The sequence below is a fragment of the Bemisia tabaci genome, unplaced genomic scaffold (genome assembly GCF_918797505.1).
Source record: "Bemisia tabaci unplaced genomic scaffold, PGI_BMITA_v3".
Lineage (NCBI taxonomy): Eukaryota > Metazoa > Arthropoda > Insecta > Hemiptera > Aleyrodidae > Bemisia > Bemisia tabaci.
The window spans coordinates 51,277-75,851 of NW_027311741.1; the positions used below are offsets into that span (position 1 = coordinate 51,277).

A 24,575-nucleotide genomic window follows, 5' to 3' on the forward strand; every position below is an offset into this window, starting at 1 on the left:
AGAAAATTTCTTAGCGGTAGAGTAATTCTTATCGAAATTGATCGTTGAACTCAAATGAAGCCTAAAAAAACGCGCCTGATGAGCTCAACGGTGAGCTCATTTTCGGGAAACGAAAAAACGCGTTTACGGTTTCCTCGGTAACCTTTGTTTGCTATCAGCTGATGTTTTATTTCCATTTCCCAGCCGAGTCGACGGAGTTTATACGTCCTTTCCTCACTAAATACATTTGCTAACACCTGAGCGCTTTTCTGATACGACAGTATTAGAACTTTCCCGCTTGTTTGCACTTACGGCTCTCTTCGCTATCACGGCAGTTTTGCCTTGCACGATTCCATATCTTAGATCGTCAGTGCGAGGTCTCTAAACTACATCGCTCGTGGTTCGGATCCATCCCTGAAGCGCCTCCACCTCGACGCGCCCCCGCGCTCCCCCAGGTCCCCCCACGTCCCCCCACGTCCCCCCACGTCCCCCCACGTCCCCCCACGTCCCCCCACGTCACGGGCTCACGGCCGGGATAAGGGAGGACCGCGGAGGCTGGGCGCCGCGCCGGGCGGGGGCGAGATCGGATCCGACGGGGGTTGCCCTCAATTCGCGCTGGATGCCACCAGCTTCCCGCCCCCCGCCCCCGCCCAATCCTCGGAAATAATTAAAGTCCTCCGGTGGATTTTTCGACTCCTCGCTCGCGCCCGACCCTTGATTGCGTCATCCTGCAGGCGCGTGACGCATCCCGCGTGACGCATACGCCGGCAGCGCGTCACCGTTCAACCTTTTTTCCAGCCCGGGGGTTTTCCTCCGCCTTCGTCCCGCGATAGAGAGCAAGGTTGCCAGATTGTGGAGTGAGAGATATGATGGACGCTCCGCACTGCCGTGCTAAGGAAGAACGCCGCATGAACATTCGAGAGTTGCCAAATTTCTCTCTATTAAATGTTCATTTTTTTGGAAAAGTTACGAATATTTTTCCTTTAAATTTTCAGAATCTATAGGTAAAAATGCAAACTAAATAATCTGAAAAATCGGGAGGAAAATCTTCATAAATTAACCAGGAAATTCACGTTTTATCAAAGGAAACTTGACAACGTTCCAAGGCTCATACGGCGTTCTTCCTTAGCACGGCAGGGCAGCCCGTGACAAGATATACAATGAAAAAAGATTTGAAAAGCGGGTGACAAGGCTAATTTTCATGAATAAAACCAAAACGCTTCGGTTGAGCACTCAGCCTTCCTCAGTTGGAGAAAATAGTAGAAAGAAAAATGGTAAACATCTAAAATAGTACCTGGCTGTACCTTTCAAAGCGAGGCTGTTGCTCTCATTTATTACTATTTCATCCAACTGAGGAAGGATGAGTTTTCGGCTGAAACATTTTGGTTTCACTCGTGAAAATTAGCCTTGCTGCCCGCTTTTTAAATATTTTTTTTTTTTTTTTTTTTTTTAATCTTTTTTTTTTTTTATTGTGAAGTAAAAAGTGGGTATTTTACATGGGTTTAAATGCGAAAAAGTGCGAAAAATAAGCACTATCTGGCATTAATGATAGAGAGGCGGATTTCCGCTATTGGATGCCCCCTCGAGTTTTTGTTTTGTCTATGTAGCCTATAATAATGTTTTTCGATATCGGCGGAAGGGAGGGGGGTGTTGGAAATTGGAACTCAATGACGTCATTTGATGGGTGCGTCACTACACGTGGAAAAAATTGGCGGCAATATCCGCATCCCAAGGCAGCTGGAACTGAGATTCTCGGCCCTGACTGTCGTAATTTGGTGAAGGCTCCAATCTCGGTGCACGTATTATACCATGCTTTCGAAAGTTTTTATGGACTTTGGCTGAAACCATTGAGCTTTTCGGGGTGCGAACCCTGCCGGAAGACCAAATTAAATTAAATGTTAAAATTGTAATGGAATAGAGAAAAATTGATTTTTTTGGTGTTTTGAATGTAATCATAATCGCAATAACAGTTACAAACTTTATAACTTTAATACTATCTATGATTTTACAAAATCATCACCATGTCTTCGAATCATGTTCATTAATATTGATATTCTAATAATTCTTTTTGTAATTAGTAAAATTGTAAAATATAGAGTGGTATGATTTACCGTGTAAAAGACAATCTCGGATCGGTGAATAAGTCCGTCTCATGGCAAATAATTAAATCAGGATTTTTGTCAAATGCCCAGGCAAATGATTATTCGCGAGCCAACTACTTTTTTTTTTTTTTTTTTTTTTTTTTTTTTTTTTTTTTTTTTTTTTTTTTTTAGAAGTTTTTTATTATAGTTTAAAGATACTAATGCCAACTACTTGGGGGTCCAGTTGCATCTCATATAGGTAATTTGCAATTTTCGAAGTCTTGCCTTGTCGTTAGATATCATCACCAAATTGTATAATCGAGTCGGCTCTAAGCATGTTGAGAGTGTGAATAACTCGATTTTTCGAGAGAGTTATTCACACCTTGAGACCTAGAGAGGACCTCGAGAGGTTATACCGAACGTTTCAAGGTCTCTTTTCCCATTGACAGTCACGTAAAGCGATTTTTCACCAAACCTAGTTTCGATCAATGGTGAGACGTAAATGGTCGATTATCGATATTATTATGGTCATCGGTATTATTATAGATATGGTAAAGAATCGAATACTAAGGTGTTCGTTGCGAACACCCTGTTGATCGATCCTTTTCCATAGGTTTAAATGGCACGTCCATTGATCGGAAAGCACGAAACGCCACTGGTGGTGAGCCCCACGCCCCTTGCGCCCTTTCGAAGATTGGTTAACTCGTTCGTTCCACCGGAAGATGCGCGGTTTTCTCGTTATTTCTAGGCGCTTTTTCCTCGCTCAGCTAACAATGGAGATGTTGCATGTGTGAGGAATTTGCGATTTGACTCTTGATTCGTATGACTAAGTTCGCGAAAAATACGATGGTCCCACTGGTTTTCTCTGAAATTAACTCCCAAGCTCCAAAAAAAGCTCTCAAGTTGAGGCCAAAATGGAGGGGATATCCCACGCTGTCCTGAGAGTCTACCTCTCCATTAAGACAAACTCTCCATGCAAAGATAAGGAGCAAATACATTGACAGGGCTGCCGTGATTTCAGTTTTTTAGAGTCCCCAAATAAGGTGACAGCCCTGTCAATGTATTTGCTCCCTATCTTTGCATGGAGAGTTTGTCTTGATGGAGAGGTGGACTCTCAGGATAGCGTGGGATATCCCCTCCATTTTGGCCTCAACTTGTGAGCTTTTTTTGAGCTTGGGAGTTGATTTCAGGGAAAACCAGTGGCACTATCGTGCTTCTCGCGAACTTTTACATAAGTATCAATAGTCAAATCGCAAATTCCTCACACATGCAACATCTCCATTTGGCTGCTCTGAGCGTGCGTCGTCATGCTCCATTCAAACTTTAAAAGCGAACATTTCCGCGAGAAATTTACAACCTATCTACAACCTAACTTTTTCCGGGAAAAATATCTTATCGGGAGGCAACGTCGGAATACTCATGTGGCGTCGAAACACGAAATGGACCTTGTAAAGCCCATTATTCGATGCCGCGATTAGTCTAACGAGTGTTCGAATAATAGTCGCATCAAACACAGTGCGACCGGCGTTAAACGCATTTTAGCGCCTGCAAGACTGTAGGAATACTTCACGCATTGCGCCAAGTAGTGCGGCGGGCATGAAGCGCATCTTAGCGCCTACAAGACTGCATGAATACTTCTCGCATGGCGCCAAACGCAGTGCTGGCGGTCAGTTGGCGTTCTTTTGACGATCTCTGCCCGATTTTGATCACCCTTAAAGAGCAAATAAGTATACATATCAGTTGCAACGATTTAGAAACTCGGACGATGTTTAATCGATTCTGAAGCTTGATTCGCGTAAAATTAATTTTGGTTTAGTAAAAAGAAAATATAACGAACGGAATTGCGTCGAATTATTTTTTGCGATTTTATTTTGTATTATTCCGGAAATTTCCTGGAAACTCTCGAAGAAAAACTGTCTAGCTGTTTGCAAAGAAAACTGATGAAAAGTAAAAAATGAGTAGATATGTGCAATGTTGCAATTGGAGGAAAGAACACTTTCTTCCGCGTGCAGGCGTCGATTTTTGATTTCATTCACAGCAGGCCGGCAGGCGTAATTTGACTCTCTGTTCCAAAGGAGGAGTTGCGTTTTGGGCCTTTACCGGCCCCACCTGGATTTTGCTAAATGTTTCATATTTTCAAAGTACTAGTCTTAGGTAGACTCTGTGCCAAATATTAGACCGATCGGAGCCCATGCAAGGGCGCAGCAGCGCCTCAAACCCAAAATCCTGGAATCGAAAAACAATTATTTTCGTCGACTTTTTCGACTGTTATCACTCTTCCAGCACATGATTCTTATTCTTATGTATTTTTTTGCGTACTTTTCGTTTCTGGCCTTTTTAAAGGCCTCCGATAAATTTTAAGGGGCCTTATGGCCCATTGTTGCCATTTTTGGCCCATTTTTAGGGGTTTTTTTCCATTTAACACATTCAAAACTCAATTTAATCCAAAAACTGTGTACATTTTTGAAAAGTACGTAAAAAAATGAATAAAAAATGTTCAGTAAAATGTTTTCCTATGTTGCCAAATTTCCGAGAAAATTGGCCCCAAAGTGTCAAAAACGGCAAAAAATCGATAAATCGCCGCGTCTAAGGTTCAAGAAAGTGGAGTACATTTTTCATACTGTACCAGATAACAGCTCTTATCCATCCATACAACATACTAAAATATCATAGTTGTACCTGGATTCCCACGATGTGAAAATTGACCGAGATGTCGATTTTAGCGGCCTTTTTATACTTGAAGGCAGCTCTTTTGAATGTTTTTCGACCTTAGTCCACCCTCTATGGGTGATGTACAATAGTGTAAATTTTTCTAACGTACTTTTCATATCTTCGGCCATTAAAAAATGGCTTCCTGTGAATTTTAAAAGGCATAACTCCAATTGTTGCCAATTTTCACACACCAATTTTTAGGGGTTTTTCAAGTTTTACGTGTGTGAAACTTAATTTAATCTAGAAATCGTGTACAATTTCGGAAGAACTAAAAAAATACATGGAATTTGATTTTGTAACCTTTCCCGTACGTTGCCAAACTTTCGAGAAAATCGTCCTGAAGCGTCAAAAAATGTCCAAAAATTGGATTAATCATCACGTCGGAGGTTCCAGGATGTGAATTCTGACATTCATGTGATCGTGGGGGACACTTTCTCCACAATTTTCTGTTCTAACGGTATATTTGCCTGTAGCAAGCATCAAGAGAACCAAGGATTAATCTTCGAGGTTACAGGAATAAAGAGTGAACTGGAGTGAAGGATAAAGTAAAAGCACCTTGAGGCGCCCGTTTTGTCACGTTCATCTACGCCATACATGTTTCCTTGAGATGCATGCAATTTTCCATTTTCCGATACGGTTTTTGTATGAAAAAAAACTTGAAATTCACTTCCTGGAACCTCCGACGTGATAATTAATCACAATTTTGGGCAATTTTGAACGCATCAGTACAATTTTTCCTCGAAAGTTTGCAACGTAGGGAAAAGGTACAAAACACATTCCATGTATTTTTTTACGTTCTTTATTTCTTTCCCGAATTGTACACGATTTCTAGATTAAATTAAGTTTCACACACGTAAACCTTTGAAAAAACCCCCTAAAAATTGGTTGAAAATTGGCAACAATTGACCGTTATGCCTTTAAATTCACATGAAGCCAGTTTTATGGCCAGATATGAAAAGTACGTAGAAAAATACATATAGTACACACCGCATAGAGGGTGACTAAGGTCGAAAAACATTCAAAGAGCTGCCTTCAAGTATAAAAAGGCCCTAAAATCGACAACTCGGTCAATTTTCACATCGTGGGAATCCAGTTACCACTATGAATTATTAGTATGTTTTATGGATGGATAAGCGCTGTTAACGGTACAGTATGAAAATGTACTCCACTTTCTTGAACCTAGACGCGGCGAGTTATCGATTTTTATGCCGTTTTGACTCTGTTCCAAATTTACCGTACTTAGAGGAAAAAATATGTATCCTCATTGTATCGATTCAGAAACTCGAAAGATAATTAATTTTTTTTTTTCTTTTGTGTGTGTTTTGTTACATAGAAAGAAAATAGAACGAACTTGAATATCGTATCGAAATTTCCGATGCTTTTATTTAAGATCAATTGGGAAAATCACGGAAACTTTCCGAAAAATTGTGTGTAGCTTTTCCAAAACATTGATTAAAATAAAACCTAAAAGAGGGTGCATAACATTGCAATCAGAGATAAATACGCTTTCTTCCGCGTGCACCCGAATCACCGGACGGCTTTTGAATCCACAAATCTCTTAAATAACTTGAACATGGTTGCTCTACGATTTTTTACGTGTAGTTCTTTTTCAGCGGTTGGGGACCGCGTAGCGGCCACAGGCCTCTGGTACAATTTATTTACTCCAACCAACTCGCTTGGTCTCCCCTCGTGAAATTCGAATTTTGTCAATTTTTATGTGTGCACATTTTTCCTTTCTAATAGGTCCACAATGTTTGATTTCAGGTTGTTAGTTAGTTATGTCCTGTGATGGCAACGAGGGTGTCGATATTCAAGACTTTCAAGACCTCCATGATGAGGGATCTTTCGCCAACTTGTATCCCGCTTTAACACAATGTTTTGCCATTATCACTTGTGGGTAAGTCTTTTGTCTTAATCAAGTCAATTTCGTTGAAAAATGATTTTTAAAAAGAAAAGATAAATAAGAATGAAGAATTCTGAAAAAGCCTAGTTTTGTTTTACTCGAATGATTGCATGTTCTTCTCTATTTTACCCAACATTTGGTTGTTTTTTTTCCCCGTCCTGATTTGTGAAACCACGCTATTCCCGTAACGTAGTCTTATGTGTGATAAGTCTGGTTCGTTGAGTAGGTATCGCGAAAGTTCGAGCCACTGGCAATTCTTGAAATTTGGCAACACTGTTTTTCCTTTAATTTAAATGTATGTGAAACAATCGATTCTCGGTAATGCAAATTGCCGTACCTAAAATCGATATTTTTGGAATGGATTTCGACTCACTGAAAAAAAAATCTCTGTGTATTTACTAAGAAAAGGATAAAATTACCGAGAATTCAGGGTTCTATTTGATCCCAGTTTTTTCTTGGTGAAATTACCATTTATGGAATTGGTAATTTTACCGAGAAATCTCGGTAAAATTATTGAACTTTCGCGGTAATTTTACTGGACCTTGGTAAAAACGCCGATATTTTGTATCGACTGCGTGGTAGAATTACCGAGATAAAATGGCAAAGTTACCGGGAATTGATTACCAATAAAAGTGGTATTCTTACCTAAAAAAAAACAGTAAAAAGACCGGTTTTTAGGTAAGCTTACCAGTCTGTCTCGGTAAAATTACCAATAATTGGTAAAAAAAGTGGGATGGTAAAGGTACCAACGGACCGTGGTAAAAACGCCGAGAATTTGTTTTCAGTGCGACGCTCGATGGATCGAGTCAATAGAAGAGGTCGGACAAAATTTGGAAACTCTAAACTCCTTTAACTCCGTTTATACGAAACTTTGAGGTTCTTAAAGTAGTTCCATAGGTTTCCTCGTAAAACGCACTTCTAGTAATACAATTTTAAGTTGAAAATATGACGAAATATTTATCAAAATTTGCAGTTTTAGTCAAAAATTTTATGTCCGACCTCTCCGATCGATTCGATCCGCTGTGCGGCGTCCGACTGTCGTCACGTCTGGGCCGGGCTTTATGAAGGAATAAAACTTCAAACCTCTTTTTCTCGGTACCAACTCCATATTGCGCGGTTCCTTTTCTACTGAACTCGATCTATTTGTGATGATCATGTTACAAACAATTATGTTTTGATGTTAAGAGTCTGATTGTGATAGCATCTCAAACAGCGACGCGTTAACACAACTGTTGTGCACATGTCTTTTCTCGGAAGGGTTTTCAATAAAACTCTACGGTGCATTATCCAGCTCAGGCTACGCATGTAACCTGCCATAGAATAGTGAGAAACGCACCTTTATTACTTTCTCAAGGGATTTCAAGTTCCTTTACAAGTCCATTTAAAATAATAAGCGTGTCAGCATCTGAGCTCCAACTTTACGGCACCGCACTTGGTGGGGTCGCTTAGGGTCAAAAATCACCAAAATATTTCAAATTAGGCGACCAGCATGAAACTTGGTGAAAATGTAGTTTAAGGTACCTAGAATGGAAATCCGTCGGGACCCAAGCTGGATCTCCCGTGGTTCCCGTATTTTGGCCGCCATTTTCCAAGATGGCCACCATAAGCTGATTTCCATTATTATCTCATTTTTCAGGCATTCTTACATACCCATGAACATGAAATTTGGCAAGAATATACTTGAGTGTGTCCAGAATGAGGAAAAATTGACATTTAAGTCCAGTCGGCCATTTTACCCTTGTTATTGGCCGCCATTTTGAAAATTAGCGGTTTAGCGCCGTTTCTCCGCGGTTTATCAGATTTTCGCGGCTGGGTTGGAATGAGATAAATGAAATTTGGCAGGAATATGCATAGACATGTTGAGAACCAAAATCTATCGAGACCCAAGTTCAGTCGGCCATCTTTATCCTGGCTAATGGCCGCCATTTTGGAAATTAACAGCCCAGTCCTGCTCCTCCGCGGTTTCTCAGATTTGCGCGGCTGTTTTGCAACTGGACGCCTGAATTTTGGCAGGAATATCCATGAGTGTGTTGAAAATAGAAATTCATCGAGACCCAAGTTCAGTCGGCCATCTTTATCCTGGCTAATGGCCGCCATTTTGGAAATTAACAGCCCAGTCCTGCTCCTCCGCTGTTTCTCAGATTTGCGCGGCTGTTTTGCAACTGGACGCGTGAATTTTGGCAGGAATATCCATGAGTGTGTTGAAAATAGAAATTCATCGAGACCCAAGTTTGGTCAGCCATTTTACCGCCGAACTTGACTCAACTCTGGAGCGAGTCAATAGGAGAGGTCGGACGAAATTTGGAAAGTTTAAGCGCTCATAACTCCGTTTTACAAAGTTTTGAGGTTCGTAAAGTGGTTTCATTGGTTTCCTCGTAAAGTTTGCCTCTGAAAACACCCTCGAAATTTAAAATGTGGCGAAAGCAGCATCGAAATTTACAGATTTAGTCAAATATTTCATGTCCAGCCTCTCTAATGGACTCGATCCACTGTGCGCCTTGACCTAGAGTACCTTTATAGACAGAGTATGGCCATTCGTATCTTTTTACTACAGGAAAACTGTTCCGCTTTTTGATTGGTCAACGAGTTTTTAGGCTTCATGATGCTCTTAGGGCCGTAAATAAACAAACAATATGGCCGCTCGCCGTAACATCGATAAGAAGCTAAATTTGACACAAAATTCAATTCTACGGCAGTAACAATTTAAACAAGCATATCTACGAATAACACACGAAAAACACACGAAAATATTGTTAAATCGCCTTTCACCTTTATCACAGGAGGATGTAAGATGTGCATAACCTCAATCTTGCTTGCTGATAACGGCCATCTTGTTTGTTTATTTACGGTCCTAAGAACATCGTGTCAGCCTATTTTCACGCGACCAATGAAAAACCGGAACAGAAATGACCATACTCTGTCTATAAAGGTACTCTACCTTGACCTCCTTCACTCAAAATCTCGAAATATCATCAGAAGAGGCAGAAGTTTAGTTCTGAGGACAATGTTACGTTTTGCCCAACGATGATTGATGAGTAACCTGTCGAGCATAAATCAAATAAAATTCGCCTAATGGTGACTGATGAATGTCGGGGTGAGCACTTTCCTTCGATTATTTGCAAATTAGTTTAGGATTGCCGAAGCAATTCCTCAACTCGTGTGTAATGAGTCATCATTAGGCGAATTTGAGCATTGACTTGAAAAAGTAGCTTTTACACTACAGGAAGGAATTTTGCCGAACGTTGATAAGTCGGGGACAGCGAGGGAATTTAGCTGTGGGAATCTTTTTCTCCACCTCGGAAAAATGAAAGCGGATTTTAAAGTGTTCTTATATTCGTTCACACGTACAAAATAGGGAGTAAAAAAGGTGCAACGTCGCAAATTGAAGTATGAATATTTCTTACCCACCGTCATGAAGAAATGTGTAACTGCGCACTCGCTAAAGTGTAATGTCAGCGGCAGTCGTGATCTCCCGCCATCATATCGAAACGATACTGTAGAAGGCGCTCTGAGCAACTATTTCACCACAGAAGTATCGCACAGTATCAGGCGTAGATGAAGGCGCACTAACGTTCGTAAATTGACCGGTTTCGTTTTCCATTGTGTCGAGCCCTACTAATCGTACGATTTGCGGCCCCTGTTCAATCGATTTTTGTGGAACTTGGTACCTGGTGGCATTCTTTGACGGGAAACTTAAAGTTCAACCCATTTTCGAAATTTGGAAATTAAGTTGGTGGATGTGGCCTTTAATGCTATCTCAGCGCCTGTTCGATCGATGAAAAGCAATCTCAGCTCGTGGAAGAGCTCTTTGTCGTACTAATTTGAAGAAAAAGCACATTATACAAGAGAAAAATAGGCTTTCGCTGTATTGCCGTGCTAAGGAAGAAAGCCGTATGGACCTTTAGGCCTTGCCAAATTTCCCTTCGTAAATCACGAATTTTCGGGAGAATTCCAATTTTTTTCCTTCCAATTTTTTAGATAATTTTGTTTGCAATTTTGCTTAAAGTTCTTGAAAATTTATCGGAAAAATATTCATAACTCTCCTCAAGAATGAACATTTTATCGAAGGAAATTTGGCAACTCTCGAACGTTCATGTTTTTCCTTAGGACGGCAGTGTAACTATGTCGTTTATTTTAATTGGACTACATTTTGCAATTAGGACTTTTAAATTCCGGCCTGGTTTAAAAACAACGTATATGCCATTAGTTTCCCTATGCACATACGTTTTTTTTCAGATGAGCCAGAATTTATAGGTCCAAATTGCAAAATGCAGTTCAATTATTATACTCTACGCTTCTTGAGGCACAGTGTCATGCTGAAATCATAACAAAATTTGAGAGACGAACTTTTGAAAAATGAGGATGAATACGAGACCGGTTCATAAAACGCCATGCGACGCGGGCTAAGATTAAAATCAATTTTCTCTGAAAGCCGATTCTTCATCGATACTGTACTCTCCTTAGTCGGGTAGCTATTTATGAATTTCATTCTTCATTAACAATCAAGTGAGCGTGTCTCATATTAAAGTTTACACGTACGTACGATTGGCATTAGTTAGATCGCGAACTCGTACATACAACGTGCAATGGCTCAATTGTTATCAATAGTAAGCAAAGTTTAGTAGACCGTGTTGTCGTTATCTGTGCAACTCCAGAGTCTAGACAACTTGCAGTTTTGATTACTGGACGCTGGCGGCTACTAGAGGTCAGTAATGTTCAATGAGTCATACTCGTTGAGTGACGCGGTGTCGTTCTGGGGCCTTTGCTGGGATAAACGGGCACGTACTTGGATATCCCTCGAATGATTCACAAACGCATTTAAGTGTCTATATTGTTCAAAAACAGGGTGTCAAGCATCAGGATTTTCCCGATTCTATCAGGATTTGAGGTCAATCAGGATCAAATCCCGGTTTTTTTCAGGATTTGAGAAGAGTCGGCCGTCCGCTTATTTTCCGTTAATTAACCGCTATCCGCCGTTAATTTTTCTCCGCAAAAATCAGGATTTGGAAAAATTATGAAATCAGGATTTAGCAGTCAAAAATCAGAAAACATCAGGGTTTCCCAAAATGAAGAAAAACTAGACACTCTGAAAAAGTAGAGGCGCCTCTTAATTTTAATAGGCAACACTTATTTCACAAAATTAATTTTATTCATATTTTACTGTAAAATTTAATTTATCTTTTACTGTAAAATTCGATGTATTTTTTAACTGTAAAATTGTATTTAAAGTTTGCTGTCTCGTTTGCGCAGATATGTGGCAGGCCGGTTGCAGCTGGTCACGCCGAAGGAAACGGCTGGCTTGAGTGTTTTTGTCGGGACGTTCTCATTACCATCCCTTATATTTCTCTCATTGGCCGAGCTAGATTTAAAGGCAGTCAATTGGTACTTCCCTCTAGCCATCTTCCTCTCCAAAGCTCTGGTTTTTTTTGCGGTCATATTAATAACGATATTCATCACCAAACCATCAAGTCTTGCCAGAGCAGGGATCTATGCTATCTTTGCAACGCAGAGTAATGATTTCGCCATTGGTAAACCTATCGGTAGGCACAGAAAATTTCTGAGTTCTCTTGTCTTTTATTTCGTGTGGTTTTTTTTTTGTTTTTTTTTTTTGTGTTTGTATTTTCAGTTAGCTTTTTTAAAATTTTAATTTGCACGCTTGTTTTTTGGCACCTGACTAATATCATGATATAATTATTAAATTATCATAGTATCCATCTTTTCACCGCAATAAGAGGCCGTCCCTAAATCACGTAACGCTTTAGGGGGGGGGGGAAGTTGAGGAGAGCGTTACGCCTTTTTGTTTTTATGTGCCAAAGGCTGAAGACCTACGTCACAAAAGTGTTACAAGGAGAAGGGGGGTCAAAAATGCTGGAAAAGTGCGTTACGTATAATTAAGGGACGGCCCTTAAGGTTAAGTAGTTTTATTTAGCCATCGTAAAGAGTGTGCACACTTTAAATGATAGGCCAACATTTAAGTCAATCATCGAAATCAGAAACCCATCAATAACTCGTGATTTACTCGTAACGTATGTATATCATTATTTCATTTTTCTGTGAAGTATCAGTTAGTGCAGTATAAACTGTTTAAATAAAATTTAGAACTTTTTCAATCGAGTCATACAAAAAAGGATCCAATTACTTTCTAAAGAAAACAATAATTTTTCTTCTACAGAAAATAAAATTCCAACTTTTCTCTCAAATATTCTTCAATTACTATTTATCTAACTTTCATTAAATTTCTAGTCACCATTTAAGTATGTGTAACGTCTAATTCGCAATAACCCTTCTTGCGTAAACATCCTTTCAATGCATTTATGTAAATTTAAAAATGTCTATCTACCATGAGAATTTCATGTTGATGAACTCTCTTTGTATACCCAAACATGTACTTGAATTTATTATTAAATTTTGTTCAAAGAGGCTTGCAAACATTCAGATCCATAAGCTCTGTGTGTAAAAAATTTGTGGTTTGTTTTTGTAGACTCCCATTCAAAACATTTAACATGTCTGATATCTAGTTTCTTCTCTGCTGAAACTTCACGAAAACTGCAAAATTAATGAACATTATTTATGATGAAATTTTACAGCAAAATCTAATTGAATCGCCCTTTTTGTCATGTTTTCAATCTCATTTTATACTGTGATAAAATACTCCTCTTGCAATGAGATTTAAATCAATGGCAATCATACGCAAGAGAAAAAGACTAACATACCAACTTTTTGTGCATATTTCCTTAATCATAACACATAAATATTTAAGATATTATGTCAGTTATTTAATATAAAGGGAACTGTATAAGCGATCTCATAATCTTAAAAACTTACCCAGCCTAATACTCAGAAGATCTCATTTCTTTTTTTCTTTTTTTTTGGCTTCTGCAAGAGAAAGAGCGTTTCTTCTGCAAAGTTCATGAAGTGTTAGTAGTTAGTTTCAATGTAAGTATATCCCATTTCTAATCTTCAGCGCATGTTATGCCTATTCAATTTTACTTCAAAAGTTCAACCGTGATAGTGCCACATGTATTCATTAAATGACAGTTCAGCATCCTGGAGAAAATTTTGTGTCGCCCAAGATACTATATCATCTTTGCTTCAACTCTCTGTTCACCGATTCAACTGGAGATTTTGTTCTGTTACACTGTGATCCCATTCAGTGGACATTACATTTTTTCTTGTTGACTTTTCATCATTGTGAGCAGACATCAGCCGCCAAAAATGCTTCCGTTCAGATTGTTAATGTGAAAAATTCAGGAGTGCAAAAAGTATTCCATCCTGATAAGAAAAAAATACCAAAAATATCCTAAATTTTTGAAAGGCATTCTAGGATTTAGTTTTACCATGGTTTGCAAAGAGTAATTTATCGATAACCCTAGGTCTCTGGACTCTGCATGTTCTACATATCATTGATTAGCAAAGTTAGCAAAATTCTGACCACATATTGTCAGTATTTGTTCTCCCTTTCATTGTTCACTCCATCATTTAGTGAATACTTATTTGGATTGATTTTGGCAAGTACGATCTGCCTGAATTCTGAGTTGCAGTCACTAACCTGACACAGCTGGAGTTCTGAAAAAATTCCATCTAAAATTTAGCTTGAAAAACTCTAAACAAAGAGACTAAACTATGAAGAAAATTGCGTATCTACTTGTGACACTTATGTTTAGTCTTGGGTGTTAGTGCTGTATGTGCTTTCAATCGGCTGCAGGTATGTTTCTTTTACGAGCTGGCCTCAATCAATCCAGATTATCAGATCACCGTCTACCTTGTTTTTTAATGAAATAATGTATAGCATTATCATAATTTCCCGCGATGAAAAGTTTTAGGCTGTCTTCAGTAGGAAAAGAACAAAAATTAGTAGATAAAATATTATCAAAATGTATGAGGAGCTTTAGAGAAATGCCCATCTTAAAAAAACAAAAAAAAAAAAAAAAAAAAAAAAAACTAGCATTCCTGCATGATTTTGCTTCGTCTTAAGAGTTTATATTCAGGATGAGATCACAGGAAATTGTAACTTTAAAAAAGAAAACTTGAAGCCTACTTGTGAATTTTATATTTAATGGTAGAAACGCTCCTTTTTTTGCTGCATATACTTTAGTCCTTAATTGAGAATATCAGTAAATTTTTGTTGTATCGCTTAGAGTAAACTTGGAAATATCAGAGGATTGGTTTTCCTGAATTCTGTAGATGCCCTGATCTCTCTTTGACCATCCTCTTAAATATTTTTAATATAGTTTCTTTTCTTTTCTTAATTACTTGTTCCCACATGATAAAGAAGTCAGGTTCCTTAGCCAGGAATCATATGTAGTCAAATTCCCTTTCATAATTGAATGTATTCTCTAGTTTAATATATGTTACCGCTTTGAATGAAAAAATATTCTTTGTTGAATAAACAAACTAATGTAAAATGTAGCATGTAGGAAAACGGTCTTTTTTTGTCCAGACAACATTTTTTATTTTTTCTCCTTTTGATAGCACTCCGACCTATTTTTTGAGCTTGGTTTTATCGTGTCTCGCTTATTCTTTAAGTTGCGTTTCATATAATTTTCTTTAATAATTTGCTATATTTAGTTTCAATTTTGAATGTATTTTTTTTAATTTCTCCATTTAAATTAAAATGATGATCAATAATGCATCATAAATTTTTTAACTCTCCTTGTTTAAGAGTCATTGAGATTTTTTATCTTGTATACTACCTATCAAAATATAAATTGGTTTTTGTTGTGATTTAAGATGTATTTTAGCTGCAGTAAAAAGCATAAAAGCAACTGTGGTAAGGCTGTTACACAGTTATCTGCTACAATTTTTGCTAAAGCCAACACCTTGCCAAAAATCCTGTTTTCATGCTGATATGAATTTTGTGGTATATTTCCACACAACTGAGAGTTCTCAGGAAAATTTTACTAGATATTTTTTGTATAATGCTGTCCGATTTTTTTTCAGACAAGAAGGTTTAAAGCATAGTAATAATTTTAGTGTTCATCGCAATTTTGTTTTATTCCTATTACGTTTGTTTCAGTTGAAGCTCTGTATAACAAGTCTCACCGTGAGTTCGTTAGTTACCTTTATCTTGTAGCTCCAACATCCCTTATAATGCTGAATCCCATAGGATTCATTCTGATCGGTATCAGCAAGTTGGCAGAGGCAGCGAGTGATGAATCTTCTACTCTTCCAAAAATGGTTTGGAATGTTGTGAAAGGAATTCTTAGTAATCCGGTTGTCTTCATGAGCTCACTGGGTGTCCTTGGAAATATTGTTTTTGATCATCAACCACCAGTCGTAGTGAAAACAATTTTAGATGTAAGTAGAATGGTACAATTAACTAGCTGACATTTGTTTTCAAACTGAGGGGAACTCTATTGAGAACTTTGTAATCATCATCTCTCGGCTCAAAAGAAACTTCCCTGAAGCTCTGATAGATAGTTGAGGTTGAGGTTACCAATCGTTCCCTTATATATAGTTTACTCATGGTCGATTTTCGTCGTCTACTTGAAGTCAATAGTGGCTGTTCATCTATTTTGTAGAAGCAGAGATAAAAGGCGCAGATGTGACAAACCCTGTCTTTGTCTGCCGCACTCTGAGTCAAATGATTCAATCTTACATTTTTTCATAGTTATGAAGGTGATGTCATTCCATTTCGATAGCAAATATCCCAAACCGAGTTCCTTGTTTTCAGTGTTTTGACATCTCTTCTCCTATTTGATTTTTTAGTAGGAGAATAAATCAACATTGTTCCTTGAAGGTGTTTCAGAATTTTCTTCCCACAGAGAAGAAAAATTACAGTAGATTATAAGAATTGATTTTAACTAATTTTCCATTTAAAATATAAAGAATGACAGGAAGTCTACAACGCTGGAAACTGCGTTACATGGATAGTCTCACTATTAATCCATCAAAGGGTTTTTTATTTCAATATGAGAAGAAAAAAAGTGATTAGAGATTTATAGTCAAGTGTGATGAATCGATGAAATATTGAGTTTTGAGTGTCCCTTCAATTAGGGCATTTTAGGTTCATGCTTTCTGGAAAATGATCAATATCACAAGCCACAGATTGTGGTAAAAGGAAGGGAAAAAACAGCACCATCGGGAAAATATTTTTGTTGGTTTTATTATGCATGTCTGGAATGCATTTGTGTTGTTTTCATTTACAGGTTTTTGGACAAGCGTTCTCCGCAACTGCACTATTTTTACTGGGGCTTCGGATGGTAGGAAAAGTCCAAAAATTACAAGGCGCAGCATTACTTACCCCTGTCCTTCTGATTGCAGTAAAATTGTAAGAATTTAAAAACTTCTAACTACCGTTTTTTTCCAGGTTTTTAGGTTTCTCGTTTTAATCTTCCTGTAATACACTTTGTGCTGCATTTTTGTTCGTTAAATTTCATGAATTTTTTATCAGTAACTGTTTAGGAATTACAAAGATCAATTGACCCATGGGTATTAGAATGTGTTCTATTTTTAGCAAATGAGTGTGGTGAGTGTTTTTTGAGAGCTTTCAATCTAAGTTTTCTAGTTTGAACCGTTTTACTTCAGCCAACAGAAGAATCCATTGAAAGAAATATTTTGAAATGAAAAAATGTTTTGTACTATTTTAGGGGTACAGTCAAGAGTTACTAAATAGTTCCACCTAAGAATTACCAAATTGTTTCACCTCCTCATCCTTTAGTCTTGCTGTCTTTCCTCTCTAGCTAACACATCGCAGGCAGATTTGTTCTCTCTTGAGAAACTAAATACGTCTAGAAGATTTGTATTACTTTCAAAAATGACTGCACAAGTGTTCATGAACATAGAAGAAACTGAACGATGATCAAGAGCTCAAGCAAAACAGGTGTTTCAAAAGTTTTGCAGCCGAAACCTCCCTTTGTATATATAGTACAATTGTTTAAGATCCAGTGGTGTTTTTACAGAATTGCAATGCCAATCGTCACAAGAGAAGTTGTGAGTGTAACGGTCCGCTATGGGGATAGTAATTCGACCCTAGCGCCTGCTTTGAGTACATTTGGGTTCTTATACGGGACTATTCCAGCAGCCCCAGCTGTATTTGTATATGCCACTCAGTATGGTTTGGATACAGATGTGGTAAGTGAATTAGTAAATTTTATACTTTGGTTTCGACAGTTTTGAAGAATAATTAGTTTTCCTCGCAGTTGAAATATGTGTGGTTTTTGCAGTTTTATAAATGCAAAGTTATAACTAGACTGCGTTAAGCAAAAAGGAACCAAGCCATATCAGCTATTGCCATATTTAATTGGGCAATTTATTTTTTACATGAAAATGTTGTGCGGATTTTTGTGCAAATTTCAATGAATTTTCTGCAAAGTACAAAGCAAATTCTTTAACATTTTCAAGGGAATCTGCACAAACGTTCTCTCGTAAAAAATTAAACTGCCAAGTTAAATTTGGCAGTAGCTGATGTGGCTTGACTCCTCTCTGGTCCAACTATCTGTCAAAATTGAGTGGAATTGTTTTAAATTATAGCATTCCTGGTTCAGATTCTAATTTCAAATGTTACATGCGTTCCAGCTGAAGTTAATCTTCTAATATACTAATGAGAGGCCTTAAAATTGTATACCATGGTCTCTTCCTTTTTTTTATACGTGAAATAATTTGGTCATAAAGTTTTAATTTTCTCAAAATTAGGTAACAAAAAAAAACAAATCTCACAGGTATATAAAAAAAGTAAGAAAAAACAATTCTTATGGCAGAAGGATCCTTGCTGAAGATGATTTAAAGATTAAGAAAATATTAACTAAAACTGAACCATAAAATTCATATTACCGTATATCATAATGAATTTTGTAAATGAATTATTTTAGATTGCTGCAGCAATGGTTCTGTGTACTTTCATATCTGCACCTTTAATGTTTGCTTCGGCCAAAATGATCGCAGCGACTGAACAACCCTCCGACAATTTTATAGATGCTCTTAGCAATTTTGAGTTTGATACGAGCATTATTGGATTCATTGCTTGTGTAAGTTACTTTTTTTTATTCCTTTCGCCATCTTCTCATTTTTGGTTTCAAAATCTGTGAACCTGTAATGTTAGTTTGCACAACATAAGATACATCATATCATGTAAAGTTTCCCTGGTTGAAACTCGTATCCACTCAATTATCTCCTTATGAGCAGTGAATACATTGTGGTGGGACCCAATATTTTTATATATTTTAAAGACAAAAGGTAGATCCAACAGAAATACTTACACTACCTCTAAAAGTAAATCATTCAAGGAATTGGACAAAAAATTGTATTTCTTTTATCTGTCTTCCCCATTTTTTTATCTCTTTCTAAATTAATGGTTGATTCGCTCCCATTCATAAAGTATTATTGCTTTCAAAATGATGCTTTAAATTATCCTCTGTTTTCCTCTAATCTGTATAATTTTATTTTTTTAGTTGTGGGTCTTAACTGTCTTCCTTGTCGGTAAAGATTTTTGGAAGTTACCGGTCAGAGTCACAGCATTATTAATTGTACCTGAGGTGAGTTGTACCTTTAATCTGTCTACCTATACACTCTTTTTCATTTACATTTTTTCACCAAAAATTTATTTTACTTCTAAAATATTTTGATTTTTCACTTGTGACTCGAAACGTGGGGCTTGCTTCTCAATGAGGAGTGTTCCTTCCCCTTTCTGTTGTTCAAAGTGTGAACAACGTGCAGCAGCTGAGCAAAAGTGCCAATATTAAAGTTGCCATATTCTCATACAGCAAAGAATGTCATGGTAATATTTAGTATAAGATTAAACTCAAACATATTATGGTTTTTATATGAGCAGAAAGCTCAAATTGATAAATTGAAAAACGATACTGTTGCTATTATGAGTTACTTTCAGTAATTTTTGTCGTACAAATTGTTTTCCTCCTGAAATTTTTATGAGAAAGCTTCCATCAAACGCTGACTTTTGCATATTGTCTTGATCCATTGTAAATTAAACCAATGATCAAATTGAAACTCCGAATCCTTGTATTAATTTTGGCCACCACCATATAGAGCTCAGGTTTTTTATCGTTTTTTCTTTTAAAGGACTACGTGCAAAACGGGCCGTTTGGGGCTCAGGGCGGATACCTTTGAGACTTGCCCTATTCATTCACCTAACAATGCCCCATCTTTTCCTAAAGTTTCAAGCCCCCCAAAAATTTTGGGGAGACGCGGCGGGGGGTCAAAGTTAAAAACCGGCAAAATTTTCGCGAAGTTATTACTCAAAAACCAAGAAGTTTTGGAAAACGCGGTTTAAACGAGCGTATTCAGCGTGACGAGAGCTTTCAGAAAATGTATAACATCATAGGGTTTTGTCAACTTCAGCTCGAGTTATCGCCTCCGAAGCGCCGGAACGCTCAAAAAAGACCCCTTATTTTTTCACGTTTGGGCCGATTTAAAGAAAAGCCATTTTTATATTTTGATGAAAAACTGATATGTTGTTCCTGACTCTCTGTAGCCCCTCTAGCTCTTTACCGCATGCTGGGAAATGTTTTGGTCGCGAGTTATAAGAGCGGAAAGGAGCGAATGTCGGGAAAATCGGCTATTTTAAACTGCCCGCGCGGCGTTGATCGGAGGGAAAACGTCCCCTCCCACTCAGTTCGCCGAATCATACTTCTCTGCCGACCTCGCATTGTTGCCACATGTCTCTTGATCCGTCGCCGCGCGCAGTTTAAAATAGCCGATTTTCCCGACATTCGCTCCTTTCCGCTCTTATAACTTGCGACCAAAACATTTCCCAGCATGCGGTAAAGAGCTAGAGGGGCTACAGAGAGTCAGGAACAACATATCAGTTTTTCATCAAAATATAAAACTGGCTTTTTTTTAAATCGGCCCAAACGTGAAAAAGTAAGGGGTCTTTTTTGAGCGTTCCGGCGCTTCGGAGGCGATAACTCGAGCTGAAGTTGACAAAACCCTATAATGTTATACATTTTCTGAAAGCTCTCGTCACGCTGAATACGCTCGTTTAAGCCGCGTCTTCCAAAACTTCTTGGTTTTTAAGCAATAAATTCGCGAAAATTTTGCCGGTTTTTAACTTTGACCCCCCGCCGCGTCTCCCCAAAATTTTTGGGGGGCTTGAAACTTTGGGAAAAGATGGGGCATTGTTAGGTGGATGAATAGGGCAAGTCTCAAAGGTATCCGCCTCGAGCCCCAAATGGCCCGTTTTGCACGTAGTCCTTTGTATTGTTTCCGACTGAAAATGACTCAGTTTTGAGTCGAAACGTCTCGGATTTCATTAATTGTGTATTTTTAGCCTTGTTTCCCGTTTTTTATCCTTGTTTTTCCACTGTTATCATTGTCTTGGGCTGCTTTTAAAAATTTGTATCTATAATTTTGCAGATGATCAGTTGTATTGGAGTGATCTTAGGGCATCTGATCCCCAGTAAACAAATGCTGCGGTTCTTTTTGACAACTATCGGTAATCTCTCCACTGATCTGCTGACAGCTGCGCTTTGTGCCACTATCCTATGCATTCAGGCACAAAAATTCTCTGTCCTACTGAAAGGAGAAATGCTTGTTCTAGGATTTTGTTTAGGGTAAGGTACCTTTTGCAACAAGTCAAAACACTCTTCAGAAAAGAAAATTCCAAAGAACTTCCTCAAAAAAATCTCTAAACTGCACCAAAATATTTTCTTATAAATGAGGTCCATTCACTATTATTATGGTCTTTAAGGACAAAATTTTGATCATCGCAGTTTTTTCACCCTTAATCTGCCTTTTTTCTCTTTTTCTTTTTTTGTGAAGGGAATTCCGTTTCTTGATTGTTTTCAAGCATTGCAATCGTTAGCATGTTGGTGTGTAATATGCACCTCCATAATTTTTCAAAAGAGCAAAAAATAAAGAGCAAAGTAAAGTCTTTTCAAAAGTAGCACCAGAATAAATTGACCCAGATGAAGAGAATAGCCTCAAGTCTGCCCTTATTTTATGTCAAAGGTCTACCTGTAAAATTAAAAATTTGATGAATAGAAATCAAACAAACGTAATTCAATGTTGTTATCTTTGTTGCATGGATTTTGACTTCTCTAAGGAGTCAATTTTATAAACCTCAATACACATCAGGCTTTATAGCTTCTAATTAGAGGTGTCGTCAGCTAAGTTGATGGTTGTTTAATTCCGGTTTGCAGGCGTTTTCGCGTCACTGCTATCCACATGAAAACATCTGGCTCTCTCAGAAGCAAGAACACAAGCTTAGATAAGTTATTTAATACTTTCAAACCTTGAAATACTTTAATTTTTAGCCACACAGAAATCACAACCACAAAAAAGTCACAAATCATAACTGATAAGTAGTTTTTTTACGATACGATCATGAGATTGATGTTTTCAATGTGGATAGTAGCAAGCGCCGCTTTGTTCAGAGGCCCAAATTCGTCGTTGGCGCTTGCAAACCGAAAGTAAACAACCATCAACTTAGCTGACGACACCTATATTACTCTATGAAAAATATTTAAGGAGCCAAGTTTAAGCAGGCAGTTTTAGTTTTAATCTTGACTCACTTCTCTAGCCTTTCCTCTCAACTGTTGTGAACAATTCTCAAAATGTGTGAAAATATATTTAGTATTCCTATCAGCACATTCAAATTTCTTTATAGGTTTATAGTTGTAATGATCAAGGTGTAATTTTACCAATCTATTCTACAACAATTTCTAATCCTGTTCATTTTTTCAGTTTTCCAATTTTAGCTGTAAGTGTTCTAATGTACTTGGTAATGCCTTCTCCAGTGCACACCGAGTATGACTTTAATTTTATGTATGGGTCTCCAGAAGCTGTCCTCTATTTGCTAGTCCTCCTTGTGTCTTTCATAGGTAAGAATTTCTTGAAAAAAAATATTCACATTTCCTTGGAGTGTATGAGGCCCTTTTTACTCTCTATTTGTATTGACTTGTAAAAATTTGAACCAATTAGTTGCATGAGGACTTTGGTCCATCCTATTGTTTCAAAATTGCTGCTAAAAGCGTATTTTTGTTGATGATCGGTCGAGCCAATGTGCCCCGATAATGGCAGGGAAATCATGAGGGCTTTTTTTATCCGAACTGCAGAATATCGCTGCGGAACGCATCACTTTCTTATCCCATTCCACTGGCGCATTCCAGTGCGCTCCATGTGTTCCAGTGGAACGCTTGGACCGCTCTTCTGAGATGAGTTGAGGTCGGTTGAGGCTGCGGTTACATCGGTTGAACCAGCCTGAACTACTACAATTGCGTTCCATGCGTTCCACTGATAAAAAAAAAGCTCTATAATCGGGTTGGTAAGCATTTGAGGTTAGATTTCGAAATTGATACTGGTTGGATGCCATCATCTTCATCAGGTCATTTCTAAACCCTACTTTTTGTAGGATTATATTTTGGCCCCAACGTTTGCAAGAATTCCACCTTCTATCTGTCTGGTGAGTCCCGATGTTCCGAAAAATTATGATTGTGTCAAAAAAAAAAATACGAAACCACTTGATCCACCCATTTGATTCGACCGATCATCAACGAAAATACGCTTCAACTTATCATCTTAGTATTAATGATGGATCCCCAATAAAATTTCCTTAGAAATTTTACTGAATTTTTAGGTTGCCAGGGGAAGATTATCCATTTTCCCAAGCTTGGTTTTCCGTTAATATGAAAATAAACTCTCCTTGGCAATCTTGTAACTTTGCGATAGACTGAAGCTCTCCTGGAAAAGTCAGTTCATTTTTCTCTAGATTTGGAAAGACGCTTATCTCAAAATTTTTTTTGAGTTCCATCATTTTGAAATTGATTATCCCATGTATGCTTGTTTTAACTTGGAGGAATGTTTATTTCCCTTGTTGAGTCTGTGCCAACTAAGTTCACGCACTTTTAGACTGCGAGGGGAAATCCGCCATCTTGCTTCTTGCATTTACATTCTATGCAAAAATGGCGTCGGACAATCTTCTTTTTCAGTCTAAAAGTGCGTAAACTTGTTTGGCGTGATCTCTATGTAGAATTTATTTTTTTTTCTCCCCTTATTAGAGGTCGTACTGCTGCCAAGTATGGCAGGAATAAACAATAAAAGTTCTTACCTACGTACCCACTGTATGAAATGTTTTTGTAACTTATCAATAGCTTCATGGTTAATCATCTGTAAAGTTAATAAGCGTTTTAAAATAATAACTGTTCTAAAATTATAAAGAAATTTCGTCCAGTGGTCCTACCCTTTCACTTTATTTAATTATTTAAGGTTCTGTGAGTGAAATGAGATCAATTAATTTCTCACCCTATCGGTGAAAGGGCATCTAGTATGATCTCGTCATCACGAAAAAAAGTGAGGTGGGAAAAATTTTTGTTAAAAAATCAGGTAAAAAAAATTTGAAAAGTGATGCTGCCTGAAATACTATAAACTGATACCATTGGATATGACTGCGGTCGTTCATTTTTGACTGGTCTGCGTCAAATATGCAGTTAATTGAGCATGCCGTAATATGCATCATAACATTGTTGCTTTCAGTCATTACCGTTTGAGAAAGATGGGAATAGTTGATAGTGCAAGCGTTTAATAATGAGCCTCTGTTGAATTGCCTGTGAGCACCTGGACCTATTTTAATATCCGTCCAGTCACACTTTTAGGAAATATTTTTCAGCTCTAAATCGTAATGTATTTAGCATCTTAAATTTTTGGAATTTTTACAGGATCCGTTTGTTTTTTAACCCTTGGACAGCGGCTGAGGATCCGAAATGCACATTTTCTCGCTCTAGTCTCTGAAGCAAATGGCATGACAGCTCACGATCGAATATCTAATCTAGCTGAAAATGGTTTATCCTCAACTAGTGTGAACAGTAATGAATCATCGTAAGTTGTTATTTACTTTAACGTTAGGAATTGGTATTTTATGAAGGACTGAGTGACATAGAACAACATATGTATTGATGGCCTAAGTGCAAAACCATGTATCCCTGTTTGCAACATTCTAGACTTCCTGT

General features: G+C 37.7%; 1 protein-coding gene across 2 annotated transcripts in view; it reads left to right on the plus strand.

Annotated features, from left to right (window-relative positions):
- The window catches only part of LOC109041640 (integral membrane protein GPR155 homolog anchor), a 50,001-nt gene that overhangs the window by 13,674 nt on the left and 11,752 nt on the right, over positions 1-24,575 (plus strand). For both annotated transcript variants that reach the window (XM_072305712.1, XM_019058051.2), the window contains exons 2-11: positions 6,537-6,669; positions 11,926-12,215; positions 15,692-15,972; positions 16,824-16,945; positions 17,577-17,748; positions 18,486-18,641; positions 19,065-19,148; positions 20,986-21,182; positions 22,315-22,451; positions 24,285-24,444. In XM_072305712.1, the coding sequence (XP_072161813.1) occupies positions 6,551-6,669; positions 11,926-12,215; positions 15,692-15,972; positions 16,824-16,945; positions 17,577-17,748; positions 18,486-18,641; positions 19,065-19,148; positions 20,986-21,182; positions 22,315-22,451; positions 24,285-24,444 (1,718 nt within the window). In that variant the 5' untranslated portion in view covers positions 6,537-6,550. The remainder of the gene's footprint in view (positions 1-6,536; positions 6,670-11,925; positions 12,216-15,691; positions 15,973-16,823; positions 16,946-17,576; positions 17,749-18,485; positions 18,642-19,064; positions 19,149-20,985; positions 21,183-22,314; positions 22,452-24,284; positions 24,445-24,575) is intronic.